We start from the raw sequence: 16,552 nt of genomic DNA on the forward strand, positions 1-16,552 counted from the left end.
GGAACCCGAGTCAACCCATATCAAAAGAAAAGTCTTGGCTGTACATTGAAACACTGACAAATGAATATGTATTTACGTATTAAGTTAAAATAGACTAATGTGCATCTGTGTATGTGTATGTATATGTGTGTATACTAGATTTATATGTGTATATTATATGTATAACTTTTTAAAAATAGAAAGGCCTCGGATCTTCAGGACCGCGGATGAGAAGTCTCCCATAAGCTACCAGCTCTGTCTCCCCTACTGGAGGCTTCTGTTTCTTTCCATCAGCGCCAGGACACCTGGTGCTCCCGGTGCGCGTGTCGGCGCAGCAAGTGGCACCTGTCCCCGGCATCCCTTCTCCGATCCCTGCCCAGCGAGCGAGCCACCCGCCGGGCTGTTAGCCTACTGCCGGGGACCGGGACTCCAGGCCGCCCGGGTTCCGGGGCCGGGAGCCCGCGCGGCGCCGCTGTCATTCCAGCAGGGGGCGCCGTCCGGCCGCAGCGGCCGCGCCGGGCCGCGCTCTGATTGGTTGGAGGCCGCGGCCCGCGCCCACTCCCGCCCGCCCCGTCGGCTAAGTGCCGCGGCGCGCCGGGTCCCGCCCCAGTCTGCGGGGCCTCCCAGGCAGCGGCGGGACCAAAGCGGCTCAGAAGAGGGGACAAGACCAGGGCAGGAGGGAACCGGCCGGCCGGCAGAGCCCCGTACGCCCAGCAAGATGCTGTCCTGGCGGCTGCACACGGGCCCCGAGAAGGCCGAGCTGCAGGAGCTCAACGCCCGGCTCTACGACTACGTGTGCCGGGTGCGGGAGCTGGAGCGCGAAAACCTGCTCCTGGAGGAGGAGCTGCGCGGCCGGCGCGGGCAGGAGGGCCTGTGGGCCGAGGGGCAGGCGCGCTTCGCCGAGGAGGCGCGCGGCTTGCGGCAGCAGCTGGACGAGCTGAGCTGGGCCACGGCGCTGGCCGAGGGCGAGCGCGATGCGCTGCGGCGCGAGCTGTGGGAGCTGCAGCGCCTGGGCGAGGAGGAGCGCGCCGCCCGCGGCCGCCTGGACGCCGAGCTGGGCGCAGAGCGGCGCGAGCTGCAGGAGGCGCTGGGCGCGCGCGCCGCCCTCGAGGCGCTGTTGGGCCGGCTGCAGGCCGAGCGCCGCGGCCTGGAAGCGGCCCACGAGCGAGACGTGCGGGAGCTGCGCGCGCGCGCCGCCCGCCTGACCAAGAGCTACCGCGCCCCCGGCCCCGCCAGGCCCCCGCCGCGTCTGCGGGAGGTGCACGACAGCTACGCGCTGCTGGTGGCCGAGTCGTGGCGGGAGACGGCGCAGCTGTACGAGGACGAGGTGCGCGAGCTGGAAGAGGCGCTGCGGCGCGGCCAGGACAGCCGGCGCGAGGCCGAGGAGGAGACGCGGCTGTGCGCGCAGGAGGCGGAGGCGCTGCGGCGCGAGGCGCTCGAGTTGGAGCAGCTGCGCGCGCTGCTGGAGGAAGAGCTGCGGCGGGTGCGGGAGGAGTACGAGCTGCAGGCGGAGGAACGGCAGGTCGGTGCGCGGGGGCGGCCCCACCCCGGGCCCGGGCCTGTGGTGAAGGGAGGGGAGCGGCGGGGCTCTCCGGAGGCGTTGCGTGCGCCCGGGGCGTGGCGCCGCCGACGGGTGGGGCCGGGCCCGAGGGGGCCCGAGCGGCCCCCCCTCCCGGCAGCTGGGCGCTGAGGGGGCCCCCCCGCTCTGCGTCGGGGCCTCGGGGTCCCGGCGTCTCACCAGCCTTGGAAGAGGAGCGCGGTTTGCGGGTTAGGGTGGCTGGTCCCGGCGGAGAGTCCCGTCCCTGTCGTCTCGTTAGGTTGTCCGTTTCTTTAGCTCTTGCCAGGAGAGGGTGCATGCTGGCAAAAGACCCAGGACCCAGCCAGCTCTAGGCTCTCTTTCAATGTCCTGCGCTTCGTGGACCGAATTCGCATACAAGTCCAGCAAGAAGCCCCTCTGACTTCCAGAAGCGGCTTCAGAAGCGACGGCTCATTCCTTCTCGGCTGGGTCTCGGTGTTGGGAGGTGTCTCGGCAATGTCAAGTCCTGACCGGGAGCCATTCAAAATGACAGCCCCTCGGCTGTAGGGCACCCCTGGGGAAAACTTAAATAGTTTCCTTAAACGGTTTTTATTTAGCCAGAGTGATTTCCCAGGAGGAGGCAGCCCGTTTGGCTCTCTGGGCCTCCTGCCTTGTGTCTTCTTGGGAGGGGCAGTCACCTTCATGCAGAAACGAGCTCCACGGGAGATGTTTTTCTCACAGTCTCCCAAGCAGACATCGGGTCCCTGGGTAGTGGAAAAGTTGTGGGAACGGCCTGGTCCCTGTGGCAGCATGTAATATAAACAGTTACTATAAAAGTGCGCAGTAATAGAAACAGTTACTATTTCAGAGAAGCGAAGCCCAAACCTCTGACACTGACAGGGTGACACCTGTGGCCGATTATTGTCCCAGTCCAGTACTACGCTTGGCCCTGGGCCCGCCTCCTGGAGGCCAGAATTGAAAAATGCCCCCAAATCATACTCTCCGTAGTTCTCAGGGTGACAGTTTAAAATAACACTCTCACAGATTCAGAAATATTTTAAGGGAATAATTTGTAGCTTGGAGTTAAAGATTTGTGGTAGAAGGATTGTGTGCTTTTTTTTTTTTTTTTAAACGCAGGGAGTAAAGGGAACACAGTGGCTTTGGCCTCGAGGACTGTGGTGATGTGACAGGGGTCCACAAATAATCAGCAAATATCTATTGACTACTCCTAGGTCCTGAGCACTGCCTTGGGGTTTCAGTGTTCAAAGAGCTGGAGTCTAGATGGGAAATCCTATAAAGCAGTACCATACGAAATTGTTTGGAATGTAATTTTTTTGGAATGTGGGTTTTGTTGGGTCTCTGCATCATAATTTTCAAAATTACCCCCCCACCCCAGCCCGGGGTTGTAGGTAGAGCAAGGACAGGGACTGGCTGAAGTGTGTGCTGATTTCCAGCACTTATTCTAGACTCCAGAGTGCTTCCCTCACCCATGATGAGGGCCAGGGAGGCTAGTTTCACAGGGCCCCATGCTCTGTGTTGAGCAGAAGTGAAAAAGCATCTTAGCATAGAAGAAACTTCTGCAGGGCTTTTAACCCAAAACAAGTGCCTGGAACCGCTGCTACCGCCCCGAGGGCCCGAGCTGTGCCAGAAGGTTCGGAAACTGCTTCTTTGAGGTGTGTTGGGTGGGCCAAATCCTCACCATTCCCTTGCAGTTGGAGCTCGCTTGACTCATTTTGGACCCTGAAGCTCTGGTTACAGGGTTCTTTCTCAGGACCCATTCCCCCCTAACTAAAACTTAGTGCAACCTCAGATATGAACAGATAGAAACAGCATGCTGCTCAGAGCCAAAGCCCAAGTCCTGTAGAGGCCACTCTCCCCCTCAGTCACCCCGCCCCAGCCACACCTGCCTCCGGGACACCATGCGCTGCTTCCATCTCAAGACCTTTGAAGGCAAGGGATTTTCTGTGTTTTGTTTTGTCCACTGCTTTATCCCCAGCACTCAAGAACCAGGCTCGGCACTCGACGTGCCCAGTAGTGGTCGGATGAATGAATGAATGAACCGAATGTGTGTACCCTGTGAGCTGTTTTTATTACCCCTGTTGCGCAGATGGGGAAACGGAGACACAAACAGGGGCAGAGCCAGAATTCAGGCCCAGGCAGGGCGGCTAACCCATCCCCCTTCCAGTCAATATAGAAACAGCAGAGGGGCGGGCTTGGGATGTGCAGTCGGCATCACTGTCCCACCCTCTGACACAGAGCTGGGGGGCTGCACCTGATGGGGACTAGGGCCCCACCCTCAATAGTCTGTCTGGTGCTACCTCTCTCATTGGAATTTGCTTCTTTGCCCTAAAAGTAGGGAGCAAGAAATGTCGACGGGAGTTGGAATTTTTCTCGCTTCCAATTTGTGTAGGTTTCATCACACTGAATGTTCCCTTATCAGTAGTTCGAATCTTTCCCCAGTTAGCTTTAAAGCCACCGAATTTCAAATTGCATTCCCAAAGGTTCAACACCAAACCATGAGTATTTTTTTTTAAAGGGTAAAAATACCAGGAGTTTTGTTAAGGAGTAAGTATCCATGATTTAACCCCGAGCCCTTGATTTCTTCAAATTCTACAGAAGCTCGCTCTGGGGAGACTGAAAATACCATAAAACCGGGTTTAACTAATATACTCTAGTAGATGTTTCATTACTAAGAGTTACCCTTTATCAGGTGCTTCTCGCGTGCCAGGTACCCCAGGAACCAGGCCCTTCACATGTATTCACTCTTAGTCCTCAGCGTGATCTTATGAGGTAGATATTAATATTAGCTCCATTTCACAGACGATGAAACTGAGGCACATATGTCACCTAGTGGGTAAGTAGCTAAGCCAGGGTTCTCTTCAGGTGCCAGTGTCTGAGCAACTAAAAAGGGACCCAACATTTCCTCTCTTCTCTGTTTCATCAAAGAGAAACGTTTAACCAGGATTCTCTCTGCCTTCAGAGAATAATGGTAATTGTGCTTCCTAAGGGCTAGCCCAGAGGGGCCCCATCCATCGGAAGCCCTAAAATACTTTCTGACCCTCCCAGCTGGCTGTTGTCAGAATAGTTTTTGGGTCAGATGTGTTTCATTTACTTTTTGTGTACCCTGTGGTTTAGTGGGAACCCTCCCCTCCCCCACTCAGTGCCCACTGCCTTTCTGGCTCAGGGCCTCCTCTGCAGCCCAAGAGAGCCAGATGCCGGCCGGGACTCTCTGGGAAAAGTGGTTCTTCCCCTAAGGCCTGTGTGTTAGGCCCCACCCCCCAGATCTGCCAGAGAGGTTTGCCGAACTGACATCCAAGTCCCTAGCATTTTCTATGTGGTTTAGATCACTCGAAGCCAGAGTAATACACCATCTCCCAGTTTGCTGGAAGAAGTTTGGACAAAAACTCAAGACATTTTTGGTTGACGCCAGCCTTACCCCTATAAACACTGAGATTTTTGCTTATGAAACTGAGCTCTTAGCCTTTTGAGGCTGACTATAAAAGGCGTCCAAGTCCCCAAAATGTGACTGAATGAGAACTTTCTTTTGACTGGAAGGGGGATGGGTTAGCCGCCCTGCCTGGGCCTGAATTCTGGCTCTGCCCCTGTTTGTGTCTCCGTTTCCCCATCTGCGCAACAGGGGTAATAAAAACAGCTCACAGGGTACACACATTCGGTTCATTCATTCATTCATCCGACCACTACTGGGCACGTCGAGTGCCGAGCCTGGTTCTTGAGTGCTGGGGATAAAGCAGTGGACAAAACAAAACACAGAAAATCCCTTGCCTTCAAAGGTCTTGAGATGGAAACAGCGCATGGTGTCCCGGAGGCAGGTGTGGCTGGGGCGGGGTGACTGAGGGGGAGAGTGGCCTCTACAGGACTTGGGCTTTGGCTCTGAGCAGCATGGGGAGCCGCTCGGTGACTCTGAGCACAGGTGAGGGGTGACCCGACTGTATCTGAATGCAGTTGCTCTGGGAGCTGTGTGGGACACAGACTGTGGGGGACAAGAGTGGGAGCAGGGAGGACTTTTTAGGGGACCTGTGTACTAATCAAGGCAGGACGTGCTGGATGCTTGGACCAGGGGCAGCAATGAGGGGCTGAGAGGGAGCTCTTCTCTGAGGTTAAGCCCACCAGGGTCTGCGGATGGATGCAGTGGAAGAAAGGGGGGTAGAAATCCCAAGTCGACTCCAGTGCTTATGGCCTCAACCACTGAAAAAAAGGGAGTGCTCTTTGCTGAAGGGAGTTGGGAGCAGGAGATTAGGCCGATTTGGGTGGGAAATCAGAGTTCACTCTGAATGCCTCTTAGACGCCCACCTGGTATTACAAGATACAATTCTGAGTCTGGAGTTGAGAGTATTATCTGGACTAGAGCTAGAAAAACTTAGCATTCCACTAACGCTTGTTATTCCAAATATATTGAGTTTTTGTGTCTCGGTGAGGTTATCACAATATTTAAATTCCCTCAATCTCTACCAGTCAGGATTCTGAGTGACTGTGACATTCACAGGCTCTTCCTGTTTTGGCCGTGGGACTTGCTCAGCAGAGAGCAGCTCCTGTTGGGTGAAGAGAAGGAGCTTTCTTTGGACCCACACCCCAGCATGCTCTCCCTGGCACAGACCTCCGTTGCATCATCACTTGTGAGGCCATCCAGAAGTTCCCGAAATAGCAACTAAAAAAGGTGACCTCTCTCCCCAGCTTTTATAACATTAGGTGGGACTGCTTTTGCTTGGTTAGAATCAGCATGCTGGGTCTCTTGCTCTAGTACCTCTTCCCGGCCCACGGTTTGAAAACTGACAAAGTCAAAGCCAAGCTGAAGCTTGCTTCAACCAGCAGGATCGGTTACAGTCTCTGTGGAGACTGTTAGGAGCCAATAAGTCGTACTTAAGTTCTCGCTTCCAAAAGTCAAGTAATTTTCCTTTGACAGTTTCAGGAGAGTTGAATCACACGGAAATGTGGTTGGAACTATACTTATTTTAACTGCAACACAGTTTGGGGGTTTTTTTTGCCCTCGTATTTTGTGGGGTGCAGACCTATTCTGTGCCCTCTGGGAAGAGAGAGAATCTTTGCGCCTACCTGTGGTTTGGCATGACAGGGAGATCCTAATCTGCTCAGGAGGTTTGTGGATAGAGAATTGAGTGCATGTGATATTTTTTTTTCTAAGCAGTTTAACAATAATTGAAGTTCTCTTTAAAGATAAAATTAGTACAGATTTCCAAGTTTTGATAGGTTGCATTTCTTGCAGTAGAAAGGAGTAATCTCTGGATGTTTATAGCACATCTTATACTCTAACCTTAGACCTGGGATTATATTCCCTCTAAAATGGGGGAACATAGGATTTTAACACCAAGACTTAACTACAGAATGTCTGAATGTCATGGCTAAATTTTGACAACCCTGTCAACTGAAATCAAGACTGGAATGGTCTGCTTTGGTAAGCCTCACTATCTACTTACAATGCTGGTTTTGGATATTAACAAAGATCTACCCTGGGATACTAGCTAGAGATTCTTAAATTTACTCCTTTGCTTTAAAAGCTAAATGGTTTCAGTTTTTATTTTTAGCATGCTTTATACACACAAAGAGAACCTAGCAACAATCATTAGCTGATATAGAACTCTTAGGGAGGCAGGATTATTTACATGCCGATTGTACATCGTTTAAAATGGTGGATCCAGTGTGAGATCTTAGTTTATTCATTCGTTGGTTTTGCAGACCTTATGTATTTATTGCAGACCTTTAGCATGTCGCCTGGTGCCTTTGGTGGAGGGATTACAAGAGGAATGGAAATAGACTGTCTTATTTGAATCCCACAAAGACAAATGTCTAAAAATGTAGCCAGTTTAGTTAATTGTATTCAGAAATAAGGCTGTTTTCCATTACAAACCAGAAGTTAGAGAATATGGACTCGTTTCAGTGTTTAAATACTTGCTCCGTTAATTATTTCCCAGAGCAACTAAAAAGTGTTGATGCAAAACTGTAACGCAGAGTAATGTAAAACTGTAAATGGTACCGATGAAGTTTCTGTGGTTATTAACTGAAAGATACTGTCAATTTAAAATAGCACATTGTTAAGGGGGTAGCAGGCATTCTCTTGATCATTTCAAGTCCAGTTCACCGATTGTGTGCTGTGCGATTCTAGGACATGGGCATTTTTCTAGAGAGGGGGGATGCCCGAGGTGGCAGGCCATGACCTTCAGTGTCTCCCAGCCCAGCGGGGAGAGAGAGAGATGGACAGACGGACAGATGTAATTAGCCAGGTGCAAGTGGACATGCCCTAAGGGCTGGGAGCATGACGTGAACACATGAGGAGGGAGTGCTCACTTCACGACGTCCGCCAAGTACAGTCAAAAAAGATTTACGTCCTGGTCCGCATTGACATTTATGCCGGGAAGATATTCCTGTCTCATCCGTGTAGCTTTTCTAGGTGAAACAAAGAGCTCTGTGAGTGTACCTGCTTAGTGTTGGGGGAAATCATGAGTGTGGGGGAAATTCTTCACGTCGGAGGGACTTCCGTTTTAGATATTGCAGAAGCCCTGTGTTCTGGTCTGGGCTCACTTTGAATAGCATCCTCGTAGACCGGGGTGAGGTGTTGACTTTCCTAAGCAGCTGATGATGTTTGAATGGCAGAGATGCTTCCATGAACTTCGAAGCATTCCTTCTCCCTAGAGAGTAGGAACAGAACAGCCAGTGTCCTGCCAAAATTGTCCGTGTGCAATAATAATAATTAAAAAAAATTCTGTGGGGAAGAAATATTGTATTTATTTATTTCTTTTAAAGATTTTATTTATTTATTTGACAGAGAGAGAGACAGTGAGAGAGGGAACACAAGCAGGGGGAGTGGAGAGGGAGAAGCAGGCTTCCCGCTGAGCAGGGAGCCCGATGTGGGGCTTGATCCCAGGACCCCGGGATCATGACCTGAGCCGAAGGCAGACGCTTATCGACTGAGCCACCCAGGCACCCCAAGAAATATTGTATTTAAAATCACCCTTACAGTGACTGCATCTTTAATAAGCCTAGAGATTTTGTTTTTTTCCATTTTGCATCCTGAACCATTGGTACCTTCAGTTTGACCAAGCGGAGCTCCAGCCCTCTGATCTAAAAGCGCTTTGTTGGGGCGCCTGGGTGGCTCAGTCATTAAGCATCTGCCTTTGGCTCAGGTCATGATCCCAGGGCCCTGGGATCGAGCCCTGCGTCGGGCTCCCTGCTCAGTGGGAAGCCTGCTTCTCCCTCTCCCACCCCCCCGCTTGTGTTCCCTCTCTTGCTGTGTCTCTCTCTGTCAAATAAATAAAAATAAAAATCTTAAAAAATAAATAAATAAATAAATAAATAAATAAATAAATAAAAGTGCTTTGTTCTCCTTAGAGAGTGATCGCGTGCCTGGAGGATGAGAAGGCGGCGCTCACCTTGGCCATGGCTGACCGGCTGCGGGACTACCAGGAGCTCGTGCAGGTGAAGACCAGCCTCAGCCTGGAGGTGGCCACGTATCGGTAAGGATGCTGTACGGGGGCTGCCTGGGCGAAATCCCCCGTAGCCTCGTTCAGCACTCCCTGTGGGCTGCCTCTGCAGTCTTCTGACCATGACTTTGCTCTCAGAATATCCAAGTGGCCTGGGTTAAAAGAGCATATCTGGCTGGGGCATGCAGGTAGTCTGCCTTGCAGCCCTGGGCTGGCCTCCCTGTGTATTGCCTCAGCCAGCCTCTCATCCGGGCCCTTCTGACCATTAGTGAAGAGGGAGCAGGCTATTGGGTGGTCCCTGGCCTGGGCCCGAGGCAGCCACTAAGGGGCGAGGCCTGCCTAGGGCAAAGCAGCTCTTGGAAGAGCCTCCAGCTGGACGGAGGGGTGGGCAAGCCACTGGGGCCTCTGCTGGGTCCCCCCTCTGAGAGCCAGGCTATAGCTGAGTCCTGCAGAGAGGAGGGTCCTCAGAGGAGGCACCAGCCAGCTTGTCCTTCTCAAGGTCCGTCTCCCACAGTCTCCTTGGAAATCTCACACGGGGTGGAAAAATCACAAAATGCAATCAAGCTGGGTCAGGTGATCGAAATTACTAATAAGGAAAACTTCCAAACAGGCTTTATTTGGGGGAAGGAAGCATTAGTCAGGACTTTTTTTCACTTACTAGTGACCGAAGCCCTTCTCAGACTGGCTCAAGCCAACAAAGGCATTTATTACTCACTTGATGGAGAAAGTCCCTAGTTTCAGGCACAGTAGGTCCAAGCGCAGTTGACAGGGACAGTCCCTGCTGCTTTCCCTGGTCTCTTCCTCCTCGGCTCTGCCCACGCCGTGGCAGGATGGGCCCCAGCCAGCTCCTGGCTTTGTCCTTGTAGGCTTGCCCCCCTAGTCGGAGGAAGGGGCTCTTTGTCATCCGTCTCAGCCAAACTCCTAGGCCCTGCAGTCTGGCTCCGTTGGGCCATGTGCCTGTCCCTGTCCCTGGTCAGGGGGACAAAGTGCTCTGGAGCTCGGAAGGGCCCACCCTCCCGTGAGCCACACGGATTGACCCTGGGATGGGAGGTGCCCCCAGACTGGCACCATCCTAGAGCAGATATGAGGTTGTCCCAGAAGATCCACATCTGTGCCCATGTTAGCTGACCTCGATGTCCCGTGACTCTTTTCCCTACAGAAGCAGTTGGATCTTCCTTGTTGTAATAGTTCTGTAGGTTGGATTTGGAGACTTTGATCTTGTGCTTTGTCTGTCTGGGATTTGAGCCCTTTCCTTCCTTGCTCAGTCCTGCCCCTCGTTCTCTGTTGTGAGAAGTCAGAGCGCCTGGTGGGCATCTTCCCTGCGTGTCCAGGGCCTGACTTTTTTGGTAGGTATTCCCACCCTAGCTTTTTTCAAGGGCATTGACGGGGAGCCTTTGTGCTCGCGTCGGCAGCCTGATTGTCGGCAGAGACAGTTTACGGCCTCTGTCTGTTCCTGGCATTGCTCTAACCCAATTAGGGATTGACTTGGCTACCTCCTAGGAATTTAGAAGGCCACAGGACTTTCAGGGAAGCGAGTAATTGATTTCACTGTATGTCTTTCTGACGTCCAAGTTCGTACAGGGAAAATGAGGAGCCCAGCCATGCCCAGCTGCAGATACCAAGCCCAGGGGTTAGAACAGCTCCATGCCTCCCCACCTCCCCGCGCTCAGGATTTAGTCTGGGAGGTGCCCACAGACCTAAAAGACATACGGGCAGTGGAATATAACCCATTTCTTTGTACAAGCCGAATGCCTAGTGTTTCTATCACTGCCTTGTGTCCTGCAGATAAGCCCTTGGCATCTCTTACATGACTTCCTGTATTTTGTCTTGCTGCCCGCGTTCTGAGAACAGGGAAGAAATGCATATTTGTGTTAGTGCCCTTCTGCTCTTCTGACCCCGTCACAGGGGCCCACTTGATCTTTAAAAATCACGACCCGCTGTCTTTGAGGAAGTTGACCTTCCTTCCATACCCTTGCCCCAGGGAGTGCAGCAGCGACTGTCAGCCTCTTGGGGACCACGGCCCAGGGCCCCGTGCAGTGTGACTCCTCACCAGCCCTGTCCCCAGGGGCCAAGGCTGGCCGACGGTGTGGCTGACTGAGATCAGGTGGATTTGTCCCCGGTTTTCCCTGCAGTGGCCGTTCCCCCGGTGTTGCGGAGTTGATGATTAGCATCTCATGTGTAAGGGAAGGGGCTGTGGCGCCTTCAAGTTGGAAGCACAGCCCAGTACAACTGGAATTTGTCCGCTGTGCTGAGGCCAGCTCTCGAGTGTCACGCGTGCCTCCGAACCCAGATACTTGGCCCTTTCCGGTTAGCCTTCAAGGTGAAGAAGGAACACTGCTAACAGAGTAGTATCATTTATAACTAAAGGTAGACTTAGAGTTTATAAGTAAAGATGCAATTTAATAAAATAATAAAATGCAAACGAAGCAAACCGCAGCGTCTAAGGCTGGAGGATCTCCTCAAACCTGGTGGGCCAGTTGGTGACCCGGGAAGACACTGGTGCCTTGTTTGGCGGGTGGGTGTGAGAATGAGCCCTCTCCTCCCGGGGCTGGCTAATGCTGAGACCCCAGGGAGAGCCCAAGAGAAGGTGGGCTGGCCCAGGGGCCCGGGCTCGCCCCCCCATCAGCCTGTCCCCAGTGAAGTTATATGGGGCTGGAGGGGCACATCCACCCCGTACGTAGTCACAAGGCTGTTCCTGGAGTGGAAGTGTTTATTTACACTGGCAGCCGAGCAGTGAGAGGGGGAGATGCTCCGACAGGACAGCGTGTGGTTCTCAGCCTCATCAGTACCTGGGGGTCACCTGGAGAACCTGATAAAGCATCAGCCCCTGGGCCCATTCCTGGATGTTCCAGTCAGCTTGGCACAGGATGGGCCCAGGCCTGGTGCTTTTGCAGCTCCGAGGAGGATGGTCAGGTGCGGCCAGGGTAGAGAACCACGGGTGCAGGGCCTCACCGCTCCAGGGGCCCACAGACTGACGGCTTTGGCATCGCTGGGCGTCTCAAGCCTGCGGGAAATGCAGAACCTCGGGCCCATTCCAGACCTTCTGGTCAAGGCCGGCCCCGCAACAAGATCCCAGGTGACTCAGGATGCATGGCACTGTCTACAGAGCATCCCGGGAGCATCCCAAAGGCACTGAGCTGGTCTCACTGTGGCCCAGAGGCGGGTGAATGATGGGCAGGCTGAATGGTGTGCAGGGTGCTGGGGGGGTGGGGGATGGTGGATGAGGCCTGCAGCCCCGGCTTCCAGATCACGTGGGAAGGGCTTCCAGGCCGAGGGGCCAGTCTGGGTGAGGACCTGAGGACTGAGCTTGCGTGGTATCTGTGGTAATGCCAGGCAACTTTGGGTTTGGGGGCCTGGCCTGGAGGCCTGGAGGGCTGTGTGGGATGGATGGACAAGAGCCACAGACGTGAGGCCATGTTTTGTGAGTGGGGCCCGTGCCCTCAGGCTGCTCCAGAGACGTTGGCAGGCAGCGAGGTGCACAAACCTACAGCGAAGTGTGGCTTGGTGTTGAGGGTCATGTGCTGTGGACCAGGCTGCGTGGACCTAAGTCGCCTCCCGCACTGTTGGAAACAAGAAATGCCTCGTAAGACACACGAGGGCAAGGTTTCTGGGGAGGAGAAGGGAGTTGTGAGAATCTGGGAAGGCTTCAGGAGGGAGGCGAGATTGATCGGGGTCTTGAAGGATGGTGGAGATTTGAACAGACATGCAGGAGAGGGGGCGGTGGGGAGTGGGGGTGGCACGTGGGGAGGGACCCATCCACTTAGGTAAAAAGCCAAATCAGATGACGAAAGAAAGTCCTATAGGCAGGTCACTGCCAACGAATAGGGTCAGAAAAAGACAGTTCAGAGGAGGGACCGAGAGCTTCCAGCCCACGTTGGCAGGAGAGATTTTCCAAAGAGGTGAGATTTGAGTTGGCCTTGGAGGGGTGGGCAAGTAGATGGCAGGAAGCCGACTGGCAGGAAGGACTCGGGAAGGAGCTCCAGGTGGATGAGTCAGATCGGGAAACAAGGGTAGGAAGGAGAGTGCAAGGTGGGTGAGCAGAGGCCTGGGAAGGAGGCAGCTGAGGTGGACTTCCAGTGGCAGTGGGGGATGGGGAGGAGGGGGCTGGCGGCCTGCTCGCAGGAGGACTGGGTGCAGGGAGGCCTCAGGAGGTCCCTGCAGTCCTTGGAGATTCAGGTGGGGAGGAGCTGACACGGGGGTGGCCAAGGGGGCCTCTGTGAAGGCTGACCAAGAGCCGGAGCCCGGCAGGGAGGAGCGCTGGGCGCGGATTGGGAGGCTCCTGGGTGGAACCCCGGGGGAAGGGTGCCGCTCATCACTTGCTCTTTCAGGCCAGAGGCCAGCCCTCTCCATGAGGCAGCTGCTCATTCAGACCTGGTCCCTAATCTGAATATGGTGAAAACCAGGGCTGGGGCGCCATCCCGAACCCGCCCCAAACCCTTCTCACTGCCGACCTGAAGATCTGCCCCCAAAGCTGCAGGTTGAGAACTTGCAGAAGCCTGGCTAGAAAATAAATAGTCTCCCCTCCTCCACCCCCTGCCCCCCCTGCCCGACGAAGAAAGAGAACAGAGCCCAGTCATCAGGAATAAGGTGTTAGGGGCGCCTGGGTGGCTCAGTCGTTAAGCGTCTGTCTTCAGCTCAGGTCATGGTCCCAGGGTCCTTGGGTCGAGCCCCACATCAGGCTCCCTGCTCAGCAGGAGGCCTGCTTCTCCCTCTCCCACTCCCCCTGCTTGTGTTCCCTCTCTTGCTATGTCTTTCTCAAATAAATAAATAAAATCTTAAAAAAAAAAAAAAAAGGAATAAGGTCTTAGAAAATATAATGAAAAAAAAAAAAGATATTCAGATCTGAAACAAAAAAAATGCAAAAACACCCAGGAATAAACTGAGCCCCAAACCCACAAAAACGCGGGCTCTGAAAACCATGTGCACCAGAGGCCCATCCTGGCTTTCTGATCTGGGGGACAGATGATGCATTTTCCCTCAAAATTTAAAAAAGAGGCACTTTTTTTTTTTTTAATGTTTTGGGGCTGAAATATATAACAGTTGTTCTAAATGTCACCTGAAGAAATGGAAAGCAGAGCCAGACCATTTTTCAAAAGAAGAGTACTGAAGGGAGTCTTGGCTGGCCAGATATGAAAATGTAATGCAAAGATTTGTGGCCTGGGCTCTTTTTCAGGCAAAGTCCTTGTTTTAAAAGGTTAGGTTGGAAACAACAACGTCAGAACACGGTCTTTGTATGTCTGTACAGCGGGGACGTGCGAGCTTCCTGTTTCCTCTTAGGCTGGCTGGAAGCAGAAACCGCACGTTTCAACTGGAGGAAATAAATATTCCATCTCTGGATCCGGACCGCTCACAAAGCAATAGAGATAACCCCTAGCAATGGCAATTTCACCGTCATGATGGTATTTCTGGTTGCTGCATTATTATGTTAGGCCCACCTACCCCTTTTCATGCACCTGTTCAAAGGAAAACAGTTCTTTGGAATTTCCCCAGTGCTTGGAGAAATACATTTTGTTTTGCTAAAACAAAATGTATTTTTGTTTTGCTCCTACTCTCTTGAAAACTTAACAACCGTGTTTTAACACGGAGACTCAGCTGGTTATTAGGCGAAATACTTGAAGTTAATAAAATCTTGTAGTTTCAAGCGGAGGAGGCTGAGGGGGGGTAACCCATACATTTGGGTCCCAGCCTTCCCCACATCACTGCAGAAATGGGTTGCTCTCTGTCCACCAGGATTTTAGGTTATCCAGCCTCTCTTCCCCTCTTGGGACTATTTCAGTCAACTGAAAACAGCTTTCTTCTCAGGTCAGTCAGATGATGATGATCATGATTGTGACCATTGATTGAGCCCCTGTTCTGTGACAGCCGTTGTTTTGAGAACTTTCCAGTTAGCGACCACCACACACCTGTGAATGCTGCCTGTTTTAGCAGCGGGGAAACTGAGTCACAGAGGATTTGAGTGGCTTGCCCAAGGTCACAGAACTAGGAAGCGGCAGGCCCAGGATTTGAATCCGGGCAACCTGGCTCGGGAAGTTTCTCCATCAACCCCTCCCAGGGCTGCTTTTCTCTGTTTTATTAGTAATCTTGGTTGATCTGTCGATTATTTGATTTTTTTCCCCCAGTCTCTAGAACTGATGGATAGGCTTTGATATGTGATTTAGAGCTGAGCACGGAAGGAATGACCAGGAGCAGCATGGCCTCAGTATTATCTTCCATACGCCTGTGGTGTGGGGCAGGGCCTTTCCAATTCGGATGGTGATGCTCGTCCATTCTCCCCACTTCCCCCTACTGCATCCAGCCCCTCAACCCCTCCAGTCAGGGTGGCAGGCTGTCCCCCACCCTCTCTGGAGCTTAGAGGCCAGGGAGGCCCTTCTGAGACTCCTTCTCCCAGCTCCATCCCCTTTTCCTCCCACCACTCCCCACCTGTGTTTAGCCAGGAAGCACTTTGTGAACCGTTCCAGTTGACTCCACTGGCTTCCCTTCTGGAAACATCCTCCGACTGTTCCTCTTCTCTCACTGTTGTCCACATTTATCGGGGACATGGGCATGCCTTGTTGCCCCCAGGGCGGAATTACAGCGGACATGCCCTGAAATTCCATTAGGATAATCTATCCTGGACAGAGAGCCCCAGCCCACCCTGGGCCCCGCTCCGATGACCAGTGGGGTCTTTTAGGGCCTGGAGCCTGGCCAGAGGCCACATTATAGCTCACTTACGTGCTATGGATTGGTCTCAGACTCCTTAATGAGGCCAGGGACTTGGTTTTCCCGCACATGTTTGCTTATTTTCCTGCTTAAGAGGCCACCAACCTGTGGGTCTGTATAAAATGTTCACTAATAGCTCATGATTCAGGGGGTTGGCATTTCACACAGTCACCACGGCTTGGAGGCCGTTTTTCTCCAGTGCTCTCAAAATAACCAGAGAACGCTCTACCCTTTTCTTAAAGTTGCATGAGTCTATTCCTTAAAAATGTGCCTTTTGGCGCTTTTGAGGAACTTTCTGGCATCTCCTGAGCGATTCTGTTTGTGCCCCTGTCCTCTTAGTCCTGTGAGCTGTGCTGGTGGGGCGCAGGATGCCCCCGTGTGTCACGCCTAATTAAGGCGTGAATTAAATGACTGGTGCGACTGTGCTGGGGGGGGGGGGGAGGTGACACACGCCCCTGCCTTCCAGGAGCCAGCCCTGCAGAGTGGGACTGAGTTCTTCCCCAGGAGGAGCTTCATACGCTCTCGGAGAGCCCTGTAGGGGGGTTTTGATGGAAGTCACCAAAAGATGTTGAATATGCCTGCATTAATATGTTCGGGGAGGGGGGGTCTGTCTGCAGGATTTGTTCTTTTGAAAGTTTGTACGCAATGCTGTCGTCTTGGGCCTGGCAGGGAGGTCTGAGCAGCTCGTGGGGCGGGCGCCCAGGCGGCCTGGGTTCCAGTGGACTCTCCCTGCTGGGGAGGGAGCTGTGCCTTTGGCCAAGACGCGGTCCCTGCACTCGGTCCTCTAACCCGGGAGCTGGAGCCGGGGGATGCTTACCGTTGGCCCTGTGTGGGGGTTGCTACCAGGGCTTCCTGACATAGTGGAGGGGAGGGTCCGAGCCATGCTTGTGCCCAGTCTTAGCCAGGC

The 16,552-nt window shown here is 53.2% G+C and overlaps 2 protein-coding genes across 7 annotated transcripts in view; one reads left to right on the top strand and one right to left on the bottom strand.

Moving 5' to 3' along the window:
* The first annotated feature begins 574 nt into the window (after positions 1-574).
* The window catches only part of SYNM (synemin), a 35,107-nt gene continuing 19,129 nt past the window's right edge, over positions 575-16,552 (top strand). For 5 of the 6 annotated variants that reach the window (XR_010404884.1, XR_010404883.1, XM_064569956.1 and 2 more), the window contains exons 1-2: positions 575-1,501; positions 8,855-8,979. Coding sequence is in view for 4 of the 6 variants with exons in the window: in XM_064569956.1 (XP_064426026.1) it covers positions 698-1,501; positions 8,855-8,979 (929 nt within the window). In the remaining 2 variants the exon portion in view is untranslated. Of the gene's footprint in view, positions 1,502-6,030; positions 6,171-8,854; positions 8,980-16,552 lie in introns of those variants that run through there. The other variant, XM_064569958.1, reaches the window with a different exon arrangement.
* TTC23 (tetratricopeptide repeat domain 23) overlaps positions 12,223-16,552 on the bottom strand; it is a 116,239-nt gene continuing 111,909 nt past the window's right edge. The window contains exon 11 of the mRNA XM_064569963.1: positions 12,223-12,506. Within this exon, the coding sequence (XP_064426033.1) occupies positions 12,461-12,506 (46 nt within the window). The 3' untranslated portion in view covers positions 12,223-12,460. The remainder of the gene's footprint in view (positions 12,507-16,552) is intronic.

The sequence above is a fragment of the Mirounga angustirostris genome, unplaced genomic scaffold (genome assembly GCF_029215605.1).
Source record: "Mirounga angustirostris isolate CCGP_5_RB_7025 unplaced genomic scaffold, mMirAng1.0.hap1 SCAF_9, whole genome shotgun sequence".
Classification (NCBI taxonomy): domain Eukaryota; kingdom Metazoa; phylum Chordata; class Mammalia; order Carnivora; family Phocidae; genus Mirounga; species Mirounga angustirostris.